Source organism: Ciona robusta, chromosome 11 (genome assembly GCF_009617815.1).
Source record: "Ciona robusta chromosome 11, ASM961781v2".
NCBI lineage: Eukaryota > Metazoa > Chordata > Ascidiacea > Phlebobranchia > Cionidae > Ciona > Ciona robusta.
The window spans coordinates 2,480,033-2,499,485 of record NC_143245.1 but is presented as its reverse complement, the minus strand read 5'-3'; the positions used below and the strand labels follow the sequence as shown (position 1 = coordinate 2,499,485).

The window sequence follows — 19,453 nt, the reverse complement described above, 5'->3', positions numbered from 1 at the left end:
GAAAGTAGAACACAAGTGGAAACAAATATATCTACAGACAAAATAGTTCTTAATGACTATGATACCAAAATAATTGTGATTGAAACAAATAAAAGCAGCAATCTAAAAGCAGATGACATGTCTGTATCACATACTGCAGCCACTAAAGCAATTGAAAAACCTCAGTGCGATAGTAATTCTGAAAATATACCACGTCTTGATTTTAATGGTCAAAAGAAAAAATACAAGAAAACTGTTTTCCACCCTGCTAACTTTAACAGACCTGTGACCTTTTTTGATTGGATAGCCGAACATTGCTTTGGTAAAACTACAACAGCATTGTAAGAACTGCTACTGAAAATAAAACCGACATTTTGCCTAAATTTAACTTCAACCTTTCTAGATTTAATAGCACATTCATGTAATAATAAATCTACTATTGCTGCATTTCTCAATTAAAAATTAAGCACACGTAATGTATATAATTTGTATTAAAATTCTGCAGTGTTATGCGAAGTGTATTCCAGCCGCATTAAACATATGAAGCAACCTGTATATAATAGATTATTGTTAGTTTTTCAATACAAGAAACATAACTCAAGATAGTGGTTTATTTAAAAAATTAATATGTTTAGCCGTTTTTTTACTTATATCTTTCTTATACATTAAAAAATTAGATCCATATATTTCTACTGTATTATTTAAAAGTCTTGCCCTAATGAATGTTATGAATTTAAAAAACAGTTTTAAGAAATTTATTATTAGTATCAAGGTTTAACATCAATCTTAGGTTTTTTTAATATGGTATAAAGTTTGGACAAAAAGTTGTAACCCTATGAAGACAACCTTAATGGGGCTTAGTCAAGTTAAAATAATAAAAAAACTTTCCCACAGTAGCTGTTTTAGATTGAATGAGTGAAACAAGGACAGTTGCTATAGCCTTGGTGTTTGCAGTATTTAATGTCCTGCATTTTTATGTCACATATATATTTTTGTAAATGTCAAATGCCATACATTTATAAACTAATATTACAGGCCTATAATGCTAACTTTTAGCACAAAAACAGCAACAATATATATATTAAGCTGGGGGAAGATGGGACATCATTTCGTTCTATTTTCTCCTCCCATTTGGTATTAAACAGAAATAATGTAAAGAATTATAAAACTATATCCTTAAAAAAATATTTGAATATTATGTACTAAAGGTGTCCCATCTTACCCCACAGTACTATACAGCACTTTATAGCCAATTTTATGTAAAAATTAAATCACCTTAAAAAGTCATCAATATCCATTGTACGAGCTCGCATTGAATCAAAATTATTTTCTTCCAATATTGAACAAACTTTTGTTTTCATGCACAAGTCATCTGGTACAGTCTGTATAATAACAGACCATTTAAAATTAAAGAAATATTGTTAGGACTTGGGAATGATTCTACCAATGTTATTTTTTTAAACTATATTGTTCTGCATGTTAACTCTGACATGCAAGTCAAACTTCTCTAAATCAAGTGCGCACTGCATTTGCTTCTGTGGATTTACTTTACTATACAGCTGCAATTATGTTATAGCTATTAATTAAATTTTTAGTACCACCCAGAGCTGAAGAGTGTTATAACTCAAGGTTTTTTTTTGTTTTTTTTATTGGGGGTAATGGGCCTGGCCTAAATCCCAGGTCCTCACGGTCACGAACCTCACAAATACAGAATAGAACTGAAGGTTTTCTTTCCATGTAATCTGATCATCTCATTATAATAACTTTAAAGTTGAAAAGTTTTCTTCACATACCTCATTATTAAGTGAACAATGTATCCGATAATTTTTCTCAAGCATTTCCAACACAGAAGATGTTCTGGAAAAATTGAACAACAAAATGTTCCAACATTTCAGATAAAATAAATACTAATAGCACGATAAAAAAGCTTTTATTGAACATGTGTATTTAGTGTTTGCTATAAAAATAAATGTTTCACAATAATAAAGCACATCATACCTGAAAAGACCAGATAAAGTTTTGTTTTTACGCAGAAAAGCAATTCTTACAAGTCCGTCCCATTCCTATATTAAACAAACAATTATATATTAAACAAACAATTAATGTTCTTATACACTAAATACATAACCAACATATAACCTGTGACACAGCCAGAATTTTTCAGGGGTTATTACCCCTTTTAGAAATATTTAAACCACGTTTTGGTCTACAACTAGCAGGGTACGAATTAGCAGCGAAAAATGTATCCCATTTCCGGACAATTATAAATGATAGTCAATTCTGCACAGACGGTGCAGCACAGTTTAAAACAGCAATAACTTGTTTTTACATATTGGTTTGTGTGTGGATCAGTGACATAAAGCACACTTAGCTCACTGACCATTCCATTTACGGGGTAATAACGTTAATCTAACCTAAAGCACTAGAGCTAATCTATCTTGAACGTTTCGGTTATGGTGTAAAAGAGATGAAAAATGATTTGGCCTTCCCATTTTTTCTTAAAACACCACAGCATGTAAGACTTGTTGTTAAAGTTTATTTTATGTTGGTAGGCTATTTATTTTTTTGCAAAAGTTGCAATACAAACATATTTAATAACAATATAAATCAGCATAAACAAGCTTACACCAGTGACCACAAACAATGATATAATATTCAGGAAAAAACGAGCAACCATACTTATACCAGCTTTATTTGTATTTTTTACAGGTATAGTCAGTATGCGGGTCACCTTTACTAATTTGATTCAAAAATTAAAAATTTTGAACTTTATAATTACCATATAGCCTTACAGTCAGCCAATAATTCGATTTAAATTATACACATATATATATATATATATATATATATATATATACTCTTTCATAAAAGCTTTAAATTTATGCTTAAAAGATGCTTACATAAGAAATAGAATTTACCGTGAAATTAATTGGTGGTGGTGGATTCCTGGGTTCGATTCTAACAACACTCGATTCTACTTTAGGCGGTGGTTTGAAGTTATTCTTTCCCACCTGAATTTAAGAATGAATAAATAATTGTAAACATATTTATCCTCACATGGCGGGAAAATATTAAAATAATAGTTGTTATTATAACAGGGAGGTTCTGTTTCAAACACTCCATGCTGGCTTATAAGTTACCAGGTATGGAACTTTGTAGGTGTTAGGACCCTTAGGTAAAAAGAAAAAAATAAATAAAGTTTTGAATGATAATGGTTTATTATCAGTACTGAGGTATAATGCTTTTTTATCATGTTTTAGGACAATAATGAATTAATTTAACTAAACCAACAGAGAGAAACCCATTGGCAGCAAAACGTCAGTTGTTAATAAGTATTGTCATAAGTTATACATAAAAAAAAGTAATTATAAACATTTTTTGCATATTAATGTTATAATTTTTATGATATTGCTAGTTTGCTACCTTCATTAAGAGATCCACTCTTGCAAGCAGTTGTGTGTTGATTGACAGCCGACAATATAATTTTTCACCTGGTTTTGCAACCAAACGTTGAGCGAATTCTCTCTGCAAATGTTTACGAAAAAAATTAATTGCACGCAGCAGCAAAATGTTACAAAAGGTTGTTCAAATAAATTGTACAAAAACAGGAAACATGTTATAGGAAATATATACACGGAGGAAAGCAAATATAGTATGTAGCTAATTGGTGACAAATGGATGGATTACATCACATTATTACAGTTACAGCTTCCATTACACATACTAAACGGTGAAATCAAATGTTTACAGAAAAGCTTTCATAATAAATACTGGGTAAACACTTTAGTCACATTAGTTAGTTACTTTACCAGGAAGTTTAATGAATAAATACAGAGTCAAGGGCCAAAACCTAACTATATAAATATATATCGCCCACAAAAAATAGGATAGAAAATAAAAAAACTACAAAACTACAAAACCACTCGATTACAACACAAGCTCACCTGAAACATTAACACAGCACATCTGAATAAGGGTCGATGTAAAAGTAATTTGAATACGATAGGTGAGGATATCTGGTAAGGAAGATTGGCCACACAAACGTTGAAAAATGGTAAAGATTCGAGTTTTAAAACATCTCCAACCATCAAATGCAACTTTTTTTGAAGTGGGGTCCCACAGACACGTTTTTGAAGTTCAGCAGACATACGTGGATCAATTTCACAAGCGATGACTTTGTTTACCTATTAAAAAAACACTTCTGTCAGTTTATTGGAACATTTGTATTAAATTCAAACTTACTTGAATGGGAAATTAGTTGTACAGATATGGATATATATATATACAATATTTTTTGTGCAAAACAATAAAAATTCTTTTTTTATGTGGAAGTGAGTCATAACCTAAACTTATTGTTATTGTATCATTGTAATAATTATACGATTGGTATGAAAAAACATAAACATGCAAAAGACAAACATGTTTTCCTTACACAAAAAGGTCTTTTAAAACATTAACACTTGGCAAAATCTCAAAGCATAGCCTACCTTCTCAAGCATCTTAACTGTCATGTTACCAGTTCCAGGACCAATTTCTAAAACAGTGTCCGTTGCTTTCAATGCAGCCTTCTCAACCATACCGTTTATTATTAGTGGATTTTTCAAAATATGTTGTCCAACTCCAGTGTTAAACATTATCCCTGTAACTAAAGTGAGATTTGTTAGTTGTTGATTTTAGATTGTTTAAGTATACAAAAATATCTGAGTTGATATACAGTATGCACTGTCGTGAAAAGTGATGTATCACCGATTTTAATGGGACGAGCTGTTATGAATTGAACAAAGGTAATTTTTTACGTCGCTGACGTGATAAAGTCATTAATACATTTCGCAAAATAGGCGTGACAAAGCTTGTTTGTATACTTTTTTTAAAACAAATGCCTGTCTTTTGCAAGACAACTGCACAGTGGGTATCGGTGAGACCTTAGAAAGCTTCAAAATATACATTTGTCCTGGCCACCAGCTATAGGCGCCGTGGCGTAGTGGTTACCGCGCCTGCCTGTAACCAGAGCCATAGAAATACCGAGTAGTCCAACCCATTGTTACGTAAAACACAAATTGAACGGCAATTTGGGTCCAAAATAACACAGTAGGTATAGGGAGAATGTCTGTTTTTCGGTAAATTACAGAAAAACTTGGGCCTAAAAACAAATTTAAAGGTTGAAAAATGTAAAAAACATGTGTTATTTGTTTTCTGTGTCAAAAAAAGTCAAAAATTAGAATTAGAAGCGGTTGATTTGCGACATTTTAGTCATTTAATGCGGCTAAATTTATACATTTTTTCTAAAAAAGGTAAATAGAAGCTGTTTTACACCTTCCCACAATAGGAAAACACAAACAAAACTTAACAAGTTCGTTTAAACCCATTGTCAAAGTCACCACTTTTGCTCTATTTTGGACACACATAGACGGCAGTTGGACTACTCGGTGTTTATACGACTCTGCCTGTAACCATTAGGTAATGGGTTCAAGGCTCGTCGCTGCTACCGTTGTGGGCGTATGTGTCCTCGGGCAAGACACTTAATGACAATTGCTCCAACCCAGTGGTCACCAATGGGTTGTCCAAATTATCAGCCATACATAAAAAAAATTAAAAATCACAAAAAAATAATCACCCACAAAGTAACATACATGGTAACTCGTAATCTGGCACGAGGTGTTAAACCCGTGTGATAACGACTGTCGTTTTCCGGCCACGCGAGGATAAAGTAAGTTACATTCATTCACATAGGAGTACTATATGAGTATATTTATAAAAAAAATTATGCTATGCTTCATCTAACACGTATTGTTATAAAGTTTAAATTTACCTTGCTTTGTCACTTCTTTATGAGTTCGAAACTTCTTTTCGGCTTTTACTTTGGGCATGATGATGAAGTTATTTAAATTACAGCAAGTACAACAACAAACTAAAAGAGGCCAAAAAACAGGGATTATAATAAAGTTACCACTGTCTTGTTTGATTTTGAACGCAATTTTTATGTGTTATTTGTAATGTCAGACATGCATATTATGCTAAACGCTGTTTTATCTGAAAATACGACTATACGAGCTATTTCGTTACATCAGAAAACATATCGCGCATCGCGCATGCGAGGTTTGGAGGGGAAACACCGAAGTATAAAATTCTGTCTATCAAATTAACAAGAGAGTCCTGTACTAACGAACGTTTATTTAAATTGTTCCGTAGTGGCTGTGCCAGATATACAACAAATTCTTATCAAGATATATTACGCGGTTGTTTGCCTAATAGCTTGAACCACGGCCTACCGAAGATATCTCTAGTAGGCCGTGCTTGAACACGTTGACCGCGTCGGAGCAAAGTGGTTGGCGAGTAGCCTTTCTAGCCCACACGTTTTGTGGACAAGGCTTGACACTGCTACCATAGTGGGGGCCGTCCTTAAGAAAGAAATTTAACGACAATTGCTCCGACCCTGTCGTCTTTGTTTAAACTTTAAATTGTCCTGACGGAATTTGCATAAAGTGCCACCATAAAAACAGGCTCTCTTGTTAAACCTAAAACACAAATCATTGTTTATGCCGAAGCACTTTAGATACTTTACGTGCCCGATTGTGTAAAAGTGGGAACCTACGTGTGCAAATATGTAGAGGGTTATATGTACAGCCAGTTTTATAAACAAATATACATTGTTCTAAATACTCTTTTTCATGCTTATCAGACGTTTTAATGTTTATGTGGTGAAATTAGGTCGACATTTTAATTCTTGTGTTTAACAATATGTACCAGTACCGTCCTGTAAAACAAATGCTTTAAAATCCTGCTGAAAGGTAATGTACACAAAAAAAAGTATGTAATGCCATAGCCTTTTGCCGTGTGACATGTTTTGGTGCTAGTGAAGAGTCCTCCAACTACGTTATCAGCTAACCACTAAATCCCTATTATATAATTCTTACATAAAATCGTCTACTACCTCTACCAGTACACAGTAACAACATTCAACAATTCACACCAGCCTAATCTGTAACAGGCTGCGGGATTTTTCACTACTGCCCACGTTTTTAACCTTTTATGTTTTACAGGTTAACTTGAAGTGAAGTTGGTTTCAGCATAAACAGATCAGCATCTTGAAACATAACCATGAGTGAAGCATTACTGCTATGCATAGCTCTGATCGACTCAGCAATTCTGTTGTTTTTATCAGTATATTTTGTATCCTTTTGTTTGTGTATATACTTAACTTTCTAGTTATTAGTTATTGCAAGGCTTTTGTAAAACTTTAATTTATCATTAAAGTCCGTACAAAACAAAGGGTTTAGGTTTTTGATTCCTAGACATTGTTATTATGACACTATGGCTGTAACTTTATTATCTCGTGCTGGGTGAACAACATTCGTTAAAATAAAGGTGTTCTGTTTGATACACTTCGTTCCTACTTACAATTAACAAAACATTAAATCATTTTTCTATTTATACAAGTTAAAATTAAGCTATATATATATAATTTGCTTACAATTCTTTTCTGACAACAAATTTTCTTTATTCCTTAACTTTCACTAACAGATCATAACATTATCTGACTTGGAATGTGATTTTTTGAATTCCTCCACTTGTTGTGCCAAGTTAAATCGTTGGGTTCTGCCAGAAGTCATTGCTGCTTGTTTTTGTCCTTTAGTCACCATATTTGCAGGGCACTGGATCTTGTTCATAGTAAACCTACCTTTTCCAATATATTTAGTAAATCGGTAAGTTTGCTTTTATTTTAGGTTTTTTAAAAAAATTATTTCTGTATTTTGCTTCTTTTCATACCCAGCACAATATAATTTTACAAAATTCATTTTATGACGCGCTAAGTTTTTACCAAAAATCGATATTTTATCATTGTTATAAACAGAAAGTTTATTTTGGCTAAAGATCAATTTTGTAAAAATGATGTGTTACTGACTATTTCAACTTCTATACAACTGGTAATGTTTAAGTCAAGCAAAAATGAACTACAGTATAATAACCCCTTAGACCGTTGTTAATTGTTTAAAATTTAAAACATGGTCAGGATATTTGGATATTATGTGCTAAGGGTGTTCCGTCTTTCCCCAAACTACTATACAGCTGAAATCTGAATAATAATATACTTGCAGTTTTAAAGATTGCTATGAAATCCCTTTTCACGCTTTGTGATAACAATATTAGATCAGGTGATAATTGAAACATTTTACATAGGTACTTAAAGGTTTCTGCCGGTAACATTGGTGTTTTCGATCCAACCGAAATACATAATCGTGGTTTACTGAAAGGTCACATGAAGGAAACTATGGTTAAACTTGGATATTATGTGGTGTTCTTTTTTATCTACTTGTACAGGTGAGATATTTAGTTCTTAATGTTCTATTCTATATGGGTGAGGTGTTTTAGCAAAATAAGCTGGAGGACCTTTGGTTTAGATAGAAAGTTGTACAAGCTTTAAATTTGACTCTAATGTTTTGCGTTTTTGGTGGTTTTGGTCAGAAATGTGCGGCCAGTAGTTTATAACTTTGTTGTTTTATATTTCAGTTTTGTTTACGTGCTCGTTTCTGGTGGATCTTCTTCCTGACCAGACTCTCCTACATTGTTTTTGTGGATCTTCTTCCTGACCAGACTCTCCTACATTGTTTTTGGAGTTGTTTTACTTCTGATGTTTCAATGGAGCATAATTATATTTTATAGCAATGCAATAATGAGTTTGCCTATAGAACAAATAGTGTCTTAATCAAAGATGGTGGTATTTTACTGGGGTTGTGCATATGCAGAATAAACTACCATGAAAATATAGTGGCCGTAGTTTTTGTAGGCTAGGATTAGTCCGTAGTGTAGATAATAAACTACCATGAAAATATAGTGGCCGTAGTTTTTGTAGGCTAGGATTAGTCCGTAGTGTAGATAACTCCCTTTAAAGTTGTACCAATAAGTGGTTTCTGATGTGAAAACATTTTCTTTTGTTGATATGAACTGATAATTGTACCTAAAATAGTGCTTTCTGATAGCTGTTTTTTTAATAACTGCTTGTACTTCTATATTTTTTTGCTTGAATGTTACACACTTGCATGCCGTACTTTATTTAAAACAAACTGCCGATATACACATGTTTAGTGAAATCTGAATGGATTTCGATTGTTTATATAGTAAGACCACTCAGAAAATTAGTGGCTGTCAAGGTAGTCTATGCATTGCAAAAAAAAACATTTTATAATAGAATTATATTAGTAATAGTAATACAACCTTTAGGCATTTTATCAGATTAAAACACCAACTATTGTTTGCAAAAAATACTCCCAAGTTCGCAATAAATACCCCAAGGTATTTGTTTTTGATTTTGACCAACCATGCAGCAAACATACGGCATGTTAATAAATGAAATCGGTAACTACTTCATGCTATTAAAACGATGCCTTGAAAAACTGAGGCATATATATTAAAAACATTTCACGGCTGTTTTAAATTGAGGAAGTTAACACAGCTTGAAAGATGCAATTTCGCTGCCACATAGCGATAACCATGACTTTGCAAAAAGCTGGTAAACTGTTTTACCGGACCACCCAAATTTAAAAGGCAACTTCTGACTAAAAAGGACCAAAAACAAAAGGCATGGCCGCTATCGTTCAGCCTTATGATGATGGTAATGTTAAACATTCTGCCAACCCTCTGAATCTTAATTTTCTATATCAACGTATGCAAGCGTCAAACTTCATCACAGTTCAAGTTTTCTTCATTTTCTGAATCTGTGTAAAATGTTACTAATGACACAAAATAACTTTTTCCTTTTGAAAATATACTATAGTAATGGAGAATATTACCGTTTGCACCCCATATTACATAATCGTGTTTTGAACTAATAACAACTATATTTTAGATTCGAGATGAAATGGTTATACAGTTCTGTAAATATTCTTTGTTAACTGCCAAATGGGAGAAGAAAACAGAACAATAGTCCACCTATATCTTTAGGCAATTAATGTGGGTATGCACTCATGAACATGAAAAAGTCAAGTCACCATGTTTCAAATATATAAATAAGAATACACATACTATCTGATAGTAAGATGATGATTAACTAAGTATTAGAAAACAGTTTATATATTTTTTAAATTAGTGGTACTCTATTTAAAAAAATTGTCCCATACGATTGGATTTAGCAACCACTATAGTAGTGTACCTTCGTCTTGGCTTTCTTGAGGACCCCATATTCGAATTGTTCCATCATCAGACACACTTGCTAACATGCTGGGTATTGCTTTGTTCCAACTGACACAGTTGACGGTCTTACTGTGGCCACATAGTGTTTCTATTGGCAACTCTTTTGATCGATGCCAAATGTACACTTTATTGTCTGTAAAAAAGGAATACTGGTAAGTGTTAAATATAAATAGGACCTAAATTTTATTCCTGCGGCCCTGTAATACCTAACCTCCATAGAATGTAAAAATACCTATATTGTATCTAGTCAATACATATTACAGTTAAAATGTCTATTTCATTCTCTTTAACTATTACATTTAGACTCAATCATTTATGCAGTTTCAGTTTTTGTTAACAAATTAAGTCAGTGTATTAAGTCTTATCTGTCAGGTGCCACATGGAATGTGTACCATTCTATATCAATCTTGGAGAGAAAGAGACTGTACAGTGAGGCATGCCATTGTGACTTGAAGTTGATATATAGAGCAGTTTGCACATTACCCCAACACCCAGACACACGAAATATTACAAACGCATATATAGAACAATAATATAAAACAAAATTAAATGAACCTTCACTGCCACTTGCAATATATTCGTCAGCTGCTCCACCAAATGAGGAAAATATTGTGTAGAAACCTTGGACAACACCTTGGTATTTTCGAACCAGTATTTGGTCATCAATATCCCATAGGTGGACACCCTGGCAATAATAAGAGCTAAGTTCATACTTGTGTATGAAATGAATGTTACTTATATATTTTGGTGTAGCGGAAAATAGACAGCTGTTATAACAGGTGTCCTGTTTGGTACTCCTTGTGCCCACTTATGAGTTACCACGTATTTAACTTTGTGAATATTTATTTTTTGAAATGTTTGGCGATAGTTCAGACAACCCAGAAGAACAACTGGCGAGCGCCGTTCAGTGTCTAGCACAAAGATACATGCCCAGAATGGTAGCAGCATTGAGCCTTGAATCCAGGAGCTCTGCTCTTAGAGGCAGGCGTGAGCTAACCAGTTTGTTATGGCCCCAGACTTAAAAATAGGGTTAAATATAAGATACCTGTGTAGCAACATTAAGTAATACAAGGTGACCATCAGAGGATAATGAGAACGACATCACGGGGTGATCTTCTTTGATCCTGAAATTGTTGAAAATTGATATTATTATTATGATAAGTTAGAATAAGTGCAGCTGTTACTTGATATATATATAATAGCTGTTAAGAAGATTTATCTATTCTAGACTATTCATGTACTTTTTCAATCTATTTGCATTAATACTCAATAAGCACTAGCATTGGGAACAAAAACTGAAACATTTTTTAATTTTTCGTTAGTATCACCTTCAAGGCAATACTTGCCAACTGAGTTTAGCTACACCAATCAATGTATTATAAATGTTAAAATTGAATTTTGATGAGGTCTACCAGATACCATAATACAATATGCCACAAAGTACTAGCAGGTTTCTAGCGAGACAGAGTGTCCCAAACTCTACATAATAGGCTACTACACTACAGACAATGTTCATTGGTAAGTGGCCATATACATTTTTTTCAAAACTGTTTTTTTTTAAAGCAAAAAATACAGTTTTTACCATAAAAAACAAAAAATACTTTTTCAGCACATTAATATGCAAATTTCACTTACACATTATAGTCAGACATGTCTTCAAAGTTGTAGGCTCGTATTCTTTGTTGTGTATCAGCAGATAAAACTGTTTTGTTATCAGGCAGACAAGCAAGGCTTTGTACACGCACCCCTTCCCATGAATCAAGGATATTACCATCAAGGTCCTGCAATTGAAATATTATATTATTTTTGTTTGGTCAGATACCATAGCAGAGGTATTGGAGATAAACTGCTCTGTTTGGTGCTGTGACAAACTAGTTAGCGTGCTTGCCTCTAGCCTATAGCTTTCAGGTAGAGGCTGGCTAACAAAAATTGCTCCAACCCAGTGGTCACTAATGAGTTGCCTAAATTGTCAGTCATACAGAAAAAAACACCCTCAAAGTAAAATATGTGGTAACTCGTAAGCTTGAATAAGGCGTATAAAACAGAACACCTGTGTTCCAACGACAGACGTTTTCCAGCCAAGTGAAGATAAATCAAGTTACATTTATGTTCACCGAGTTTTTTTTTTTATAAATTTTTTTTAAGAAAAATACACAAAATATTTAGGAATGAAACATGACGTACACATTGATAAAATTGTCCTTTGGTTCCACCAGTGACATATTTTTTACCATCAGGAGTCCAACAGCAACAACTGAGGCTGTCCTCGGCAGAATTGTTCATTTTAGTGCGCAGTTCACCAGTCTGTACATAATGGTAAAAATTAGTTTTAATTATTAGAATTTTTGTGCATCGTGCCCACGCTAAGCAAAGTTCCGAACATAAGCGACAAATTTTTAAGAATGCTTAAAGAAGGCAAAGTTAGACGTGCATTCTTTAAAACAAATATGATGCCAATGTTTACAGATTAATGTAGTGTGAAACATTTCATGGTACGACTGCCTACCCGCCACTCAACGTTTTGCACCTATGATTTTGAGAGTCCATAGTTTGTTGTAATAATTAGTTGTTAAAAAATAGTTTTTGGGTTAACCTCAGAAAAAAATAATCATTTTTAAAAACAATATAATTGTCATACAAGAAAAATTAATTATAGGAATACTAATTACCGTCAGATAAGGCAAAAAATAAAAAAGTGTTAATAAAAATAAATTTTTACTTGCCATTCACCTTTACATTTATTTTAAGGAAAAGGGTGAGTTAGCACTACAGAAAGAGAAATTAAATTATGTGTTAACTTGCCTAATAAAACATTGGTTTTGCTACTTATGCATTATGATATTGTATGTAAATAGTAGTCACAACACTATTATGATTCACTTGCATTACGTATTGCTGGTTTTCACTTTCAGTAAACAATAATTACAATAAAGTTATAAAGAGACTATTTCTGTCAAACAGGAACAGTATATAAATATTGTCTGCAGGGTGTAACGGTCACGCCTTTTATTCAAAACGGTATTTTTTTTTCGTTTTATCAATAAGCGTGTTTTAACAACTGTTGTTTTACTTTTAACTTTCAAACACTTTAACCACATATACAGTATGGATATAAATCTATACAATGGGGAGAAATTTATTAGGGTTTAATAAAATCAAACAAATTAACAGAAAATTTATGAAGCTTTTTTGATAGTGGTACGAGAACTGTGTTCTGAAATTTAAAAAGGTACACAAACGGAAAAAATGTAAACCACTGCCTTAACATATCAAATGCGCTGCTAGGTACACTAGGCTAAAAACAAGGAAAACTCTTTTCGCACTCAAGTTTCATGCTCAAATTAATTGTAAAATCCTAATTTCATTTGTAAAAGATTATGAAAGCAAAACCAACCTTTGCATTCCAAATCCATAATTCTGAGGATTCTTCAGTCCCGCATGCAATTATATGGGTGTCATCTGGACTCCACACCAAATAGCCAACACCATATGTGTGGCCGGATAATGAGCGGGCATGGACAAGTTGGCGAGTCACCTAGAGATGGAATTGCACAATTAACATAACTTAAAACTGAAAAAAATTACACACATATAATTTTACAACAAAAAAAGCGGGGGGTTCAAATGCATCCATAGGTCGCAAAATTTTTTAATAAAACTCCCTCCTTTTATAAAAAAATATGAGCCCTTTCATGCCTTGATTAAAATACTTTGGTGCAACGAGTCATGACTAAAGTGGCCTAAACCAGTAGCGCAACTGCGATTTTATTTAAATAGTTCCCCCAACAAAAAAATTTTAAAAACAGGGGTTTATAGATTAGGGCCTAAAGTTTCCAGTTTTGAACTGATTTTAAAACATTTTAATCAGTTATTTGCCTTTATTTCTTTATTTCAATCAACACAGGACCTAAACATTGTAGTATTAGTATACAAAGTGCTTTATATTGGGGTGATGGGCAAATCCTGCCCTAAATCCTGGTACCCAAGGCATGCCACGCTGCTGGACCTTACCCACATAGAATAAACAATGTAGTATTAGTAAACCTCATACACTAAGCTCAATGCGTAAAATGGTACCAACCGGATTGACGTCCCATATTATAACACAGGAATCCTTTGACCCTGTTGCAAGCATTGACCCATCATGGGAGAAACAACAGAACCAAACCTCATCACAGTGATCGCTTAAAACTTGTGTTGTTATGGATGGAAAATTACGACTGTAAAACAATTATATAGGTCATATTTTTTGCAAATAATTGAACATTTTACAAAAGAAATTGAAAAACATAATTGATTCTCAATTTAAAGCCAGAAGCGTTTTAACTAAATGATTGTAGAATATACTATTTTTTACGCATCTTAATTTCAAATATTTTCTCATTTTAGAAAAATTACCAAACTTGTATGTATTAATATTTGAATAACACTCAGTTGTCAAATGTGACACGGCAATGAGAGTCGTTGTAACACAGGTATTCTGTTTCATATAGTTCGTGCCTCTTATGAGTTACCGGTAAGTCACCAGGTATATAACTTTGAGAGTAGGTTTTTTGTTTTTGCACTCTTTCTGTATGGCTGGCAAGTTAGACAAATCATCAGTGACCACTGGGTTGGAGTTATGAGCCTTAAGTGCGTTGCCCAAGGACAAATGCACCAACAATAGTAGCAGCATAAAGTGTCGAACCAAGTGCTAATATTAGTTATAAGTGCATAACCATTGAGCCATGGTGTCAAAAAAAATTAATACACAAAACACAAGATATAAACCATAAAAAAATAACAAATAAAATTAATTAATATTTACCTGTTATGAATCAGTCAGGTTGTAGAATTAACGTAAAAATTAAAAAAAAAAATGGAAATTAGTAAATTAGTGTAAAAAATTGATTCTGAAAAATTGTGTATCATATTTCATATGTGTTTTTACTTACGTGCGACAATGTAGACAAGAATGATCTACAAGCAGTGAATAGGATGTGTACTCGGGTTGTTGGGAGGAATTGTGGAAAACACATTTGCTTTGCTGGTAGACAAGTGCTTGGGTGAGGAGGGTTTTAAGTCGGTTTGGTGGCATCATCACTGATATGGGAAGATAACCTGAATATATGAATAAATGAATGAAAATAAATGTAACAGGCCGGAAAACAATGGTCGTTATAACAGGAGTGTTCTATTATTATATTTTTGTATTTTTATTTTTTCTGTATAGCTGATAAATTGGACAACCTACTAGTGACCAGTGTGTTGGAGAAATTGTTGTTGAGTGTCTTGCCCAAGGAAACATACGGCCACAATGGTAGCAGGGACAAGCTTTGAACCCATTAGCTCTGGGTTAGAGGCAGGTGTGTTTACTGTGCTAACCACTTTGCCACAGCTTGATAAACATAATAAACTTTGAGAAAATTGTGCAATTACTTTTAAACGCAGGCAAAACAGATTTATTACAACACAGCTGTTTTGTAGCTATCCTGTTATTGACTGGTGAATGTGAGTGTATAGAATTATTAAAAGTGTGAAATGTTTTTGTATATAAGCCATAAAATCTAACAGCTGGGTTGCACATATACATCTGTGTACAATACTGAGCACTTTAGCAAAGAGAAATGCAAAGACGGATAACTTTTGTCATGAGTCACCAATTCATGAGCTTTTGTGACATGAGATAAAACAGTAAACAAATTCAACCAAGCGATAGCAGAAACTACAAAAACCTAATATATAACAACTGTTGATTAATTCCTTTCTTTTCCTAGTTAAATATCTTCTTTATGTGCAAGACATAAATAAATATATAAAACATTGTAACTTGATTTATCCTGGAGTGGCGGGACATTGACAGCAGTTATAACAGAGGCGTTCTGTTTTATACACCTGGACCTGATGCCCGATTACGAGTTTCCACGTATGTAACTTTGTTGATTATTGTTTTTTCTGTATGACTGACAATTTAGTCAAACCATCAGCGTGTACTGGGTTGGAGCAATATCTGTTATGTAATTTGTTCAAGAACACATACACCCACAATGGTAGCAGAAACAGGCCTTGAATCCACAACCTCTGGGTTAGAGAGGCAGGAGTGCCAACCAATGTGCCACAACACTGAAAGATTTATGTGACATTATATAAATACACTACCTTGCAGCTTCTCCAACAACTTTGCTCTTGATTTGTGACCTTTACCTTCCCAGTTCGCTGCTTTTTGCAAATCTTTTGGGTTTGTGATCATAAGTAAACTGTAATGAATACATTTAATAAGTTATAGTATATTGAAGTGAATGTGAATAGTAAAATGTTCAACCATTTAGACAGGATAGTAGCAATGATTAGACACTTAGAAGGTAAGACAGGGACCGCATGCCTTTCAAATGTTGACAATACAACACTTTCAAATGTTGACAATACAACACTTTTTTACGTGAAAAAATGGGTCACTTAAATGTCAGACAAACAAAATGCTGTGACAAATGTCACCCGCTATATTATTTATATAATTGATATGGCAGAGTAAGTGTTAAAGAAACAGTACTTCAAAATTGAAATTGCAGTTCTTAAATTAACTGACCTATTTTGGAAAACAATATAAAACAATCCATTTAATTTAGTACCATACTTCAAGCTGCACATACACAGAATCTTATTATTTTATTCCATAAAATTTACTATTAAACATTTTGACAGTAAAATATTAAATATAACTAGAGATAAAATGTGTTTTGTGTTTAACTTTATAGTGTAACAGACATGCCTTTTATTTAAAATTTGATTTCTTTTTCTGCTTTATCCATAAGTGTTTTAACAACGGTTGTTTTACCGTTACAACCCTACTTTTGTAAACTCTCTCGTTCTTCGGACCAGGACCGAAGAAAAGAAATTAATTTCATTCATTCATTTAATAAATAATTTTTTTTTTCCTTTTGTAAACTTTCCTTTTGTTTGTGACCAAAGAGACAAAATGAATTCAACTCACTTAACTAATTGTGTTGAATAGGTATACAAATTAATATTCACATTATTCAATACCTTGACAGTTGATGAACTTTGTTCACATAGATACGTAGAGGTGTTATTTGGTTTCTAAGACACGAGAGAGCATCCAAAAGTTTGCCATCTTCAAGCAACTCAAGGAATTTTTGTTCCATAATGTGGTAGCGCATTTTCTGTTTAAGAAAACTAGTTGCAATACCGTTGTATTTCATTTGAAGGGAAAAAATGTTATAACATTTATTGTAATTTACAGTGTTATCACGCTCTGTACAGCACATTTGAACCAGTAGTTTTAGACTGGGGTTAAGGGAACCAATGTTGTATGACAAAGCAGTCTAACAGTTCTGACAGAACTTGTCAAAATCACTTTTTGACATTTAGGTACAAATGTTAATATAGGTGATTGGCGAAATAAAAGAAAATGAATATAGTATAAGTTTAGGACTGTAAACTACTGTATTAAAGCCTACCATAAAAAACAGATACAGAGATAATTTAATAAATAATGAACTGAAGAGTTTTTTAGATCACAGTTGTTTAATTTTCACTTTCCGCCTTCTTTGCAAATTATTTTGCACATTAATTACTAGGCTATAACTTAAAAATTAAAGTTTTGTTTAAGCAACCTGTAAATGACGCTGATGTTTCAGTAGTGGCTTCATTTCAATTAACGTGGTATCCACCTTTGCCCAGTACCCACACATAATCTGCTCACGAAATTTCGAAGCAGCTGAATGCTCTAGTTTGCAGCCTGATTCTTGCATTAAAACATCAGAAGATTTCCTGGTAATTAGTAGTTACATTAAACCTAACATATTAACAAATATTACTGTGATGTGTTATAGTGGATAAATATGACACAACGTTTTGCCAACTTAATTTATCAGTATTCCCATTGGACAATTTCACCCACAATTTGCGGAACCTAGGAGTAGGCCCATCCAACCCTATATAAATTATCTGGTTACTATAAAAATATAATAATATTGACTGCTATTAATGAGAAAATTACACACAAAGAGTTTTAAGCTTTATCTACAGATTGGCTTTTGTAAGTTGTGTCATAAGTCATAACCTGGTTATGATAACCCAATCCTAAAGCCAAGTTCCTGATTAGGATATTTGGTGACATTGGCTGAGTTGGTTAATGGTTACATTTATATTTTTTCAACGAATATGATTAGTTGAGCACCCCAGTTAATACAAACCTTCAGTTAGTCAAAATTTCCATTATGGTTACATTGTGGTAATATTAGGAAACCAATGTCTGTAACAATTTCACTTAATCAAACAAATCCGTAACTCTTCAGTAAACAACCAGACCATGCATGGTACTTTCGTGGCAATTTTTTATCGAGGCACAAAGTTATACTGTTAACAGTGGAATAGCTAAGGGGGGACAGTTAAAAACGATGCGGTAACAACAAAAATCAATTGCAATTTCACTTATGACCATTATCTCCAAAGTTACTTAAAATAAAAATTAACCAGGACTCAACATGCTAGCACCTACAATTTTATCTTTATAAAAATTTCCTTACTGTAATCCGAGTGAGCATAGATGTTGTCCTACAAGGCGTATAACTTCTTTGTCGGTTTCGGAAAGACTTGGATTTGGCCGATTCTTTTGCACGTCTAAGGCCTCAGCATCACCGTTGGCAGCATTTCCACTCAATTTTGATGTGGTGGGCTTTTCTCGTACTGGTGCATTATTTTCTGATCGGGATCCATTTAACACCGTTGTGTGTGATTGCATTATGATACGCTGGCGTTTTAATGGTGGAGGCGATAAACCACCCTGGTCTGGAGCGCTTGAAGATGCCAGGCTTTTGTAAAATTTGTGGCTGGAATGGTCACACCTTGAAGATGAAGACCTTACAGCAGCAGAAGTTATTTGACAGGTTTTCTTGGCGAGAACTGACGAGTTAATCCAACATACATAAACAAGACACTTCCATTGAGATAGTTACAGGGTTACTTTCTCTCTATAACACACGACACACCTATCTTACTGATTATCCTACAGTTTCTGTTCCACTAATAAAGGCAATTTTAAGTAAAAGTTTAACAGATATCCTTAATAATCCAATTTATTTTCATTACTGGAGAGTTATTATGTTTTATATAAATCAATAATAAAAACTTAATTTTTTTTCAGTGATTGCTTTTGTTCTTAATGCATTACATTTATCTTGTTTCAAATTAGCAATTATCATACCTGTTCTGCAATCTCAATGCAAGCAATATTCATAACTGAAAGTTGGATGTTGGGAAAACTTTGGCATAAATCACAGGTACC

General features: G+C 33.2%; 3 protein-coding genes across 3 annotated transcripts; 1 reads left to right on the top strand and 2 right to left on the bottom strand.

Moving 5' to 3' along the window:
* Positions 1–452: 452 nt before the first annotated feature.
* Positions 453–5,948, bottom strand: LOC149727820 (putative dimethyladenosine transferase). Its single transcript, XM_089889231.1, has 9 exons — positions 5,789–5,948; positions 4,467–4,624; positions 3,924–4,163; positions 3,403–3,504; positions 2,898–2,990; positions 1,978–2,042; positions 1,773–1,836; positions 1,255–1,361; positions 453–529 (listed from the first exon to the last, which is right to left on the bottom strand). The coding sequence occupies exons 1-9, from the start codon at positions 5,844–5,846 to the stop codon at positions 487–489; spliced, it is 930 nt and encodes a 309-aa protein (XP_089745357.1). The 5' UTR covers positions 5,847–5,948; the 3' UTR covers positions 453–486.
* A 624-nt stretch (positions 5,949–6,572) lies between these two features.
* LOC149727819 (protein cornichon homolog 4-like) lies at positions 6,573–8,743 on the top strand. The gene is made up of 5 exons (XM_089889233.1): positions 6,573–6,767; positions 7,020–7,149; positions 7,501–7,682; positions 8,158–8,298; positions 8,488–8,743. Exons 2-5 carry the CDS (start codon positions 7,078–7,080, stop codon positions 8,525–8,527), a joined length of 435 nt encoding a protein of 144 aa, XP_089745359.1. The 5' UTR covers positions 6,573–6,767; positions 7,020–7,077; the 3' UTR covers positions 8,528–8,743.
* Positions 8,744–9,013: 270 nt separating this feature from the next.
* Positions 9,014–19,192, bottom strand: LOC149727818 (WD repeat-containing protein 26-like). The gene is made up of 13 exons (XM_089889228.1): positions 18,696–19,192; positions 17,781–17,937; positions 17,191–17,327; positions 16,306–16,403; positions 15,102–15,267; positions 14,249–14,387; positions 13,562–13,702; positions 12,352–12,471; positions 11,803–11,948; positions 11,213–11,291; positions 10,723–10,852; positions 10,127–10,300; positions 9,014–9,692 (listed from the first exon to the last, which is right to left on the bottom strand). Exons 1-13 carry the CDS (start codon positions 18,908–18,910, stop codon positions 9,652–9,654), a joined length of 1,743 nt encoding a protein of 580 aa, XP_089745354.1. The 5' UTR covers positions 18,911–19,192; the 3' UTR covers positions 9,014–9,651.
* Positions 19,193–19,453: the final 261 nt, after the last annotated feature.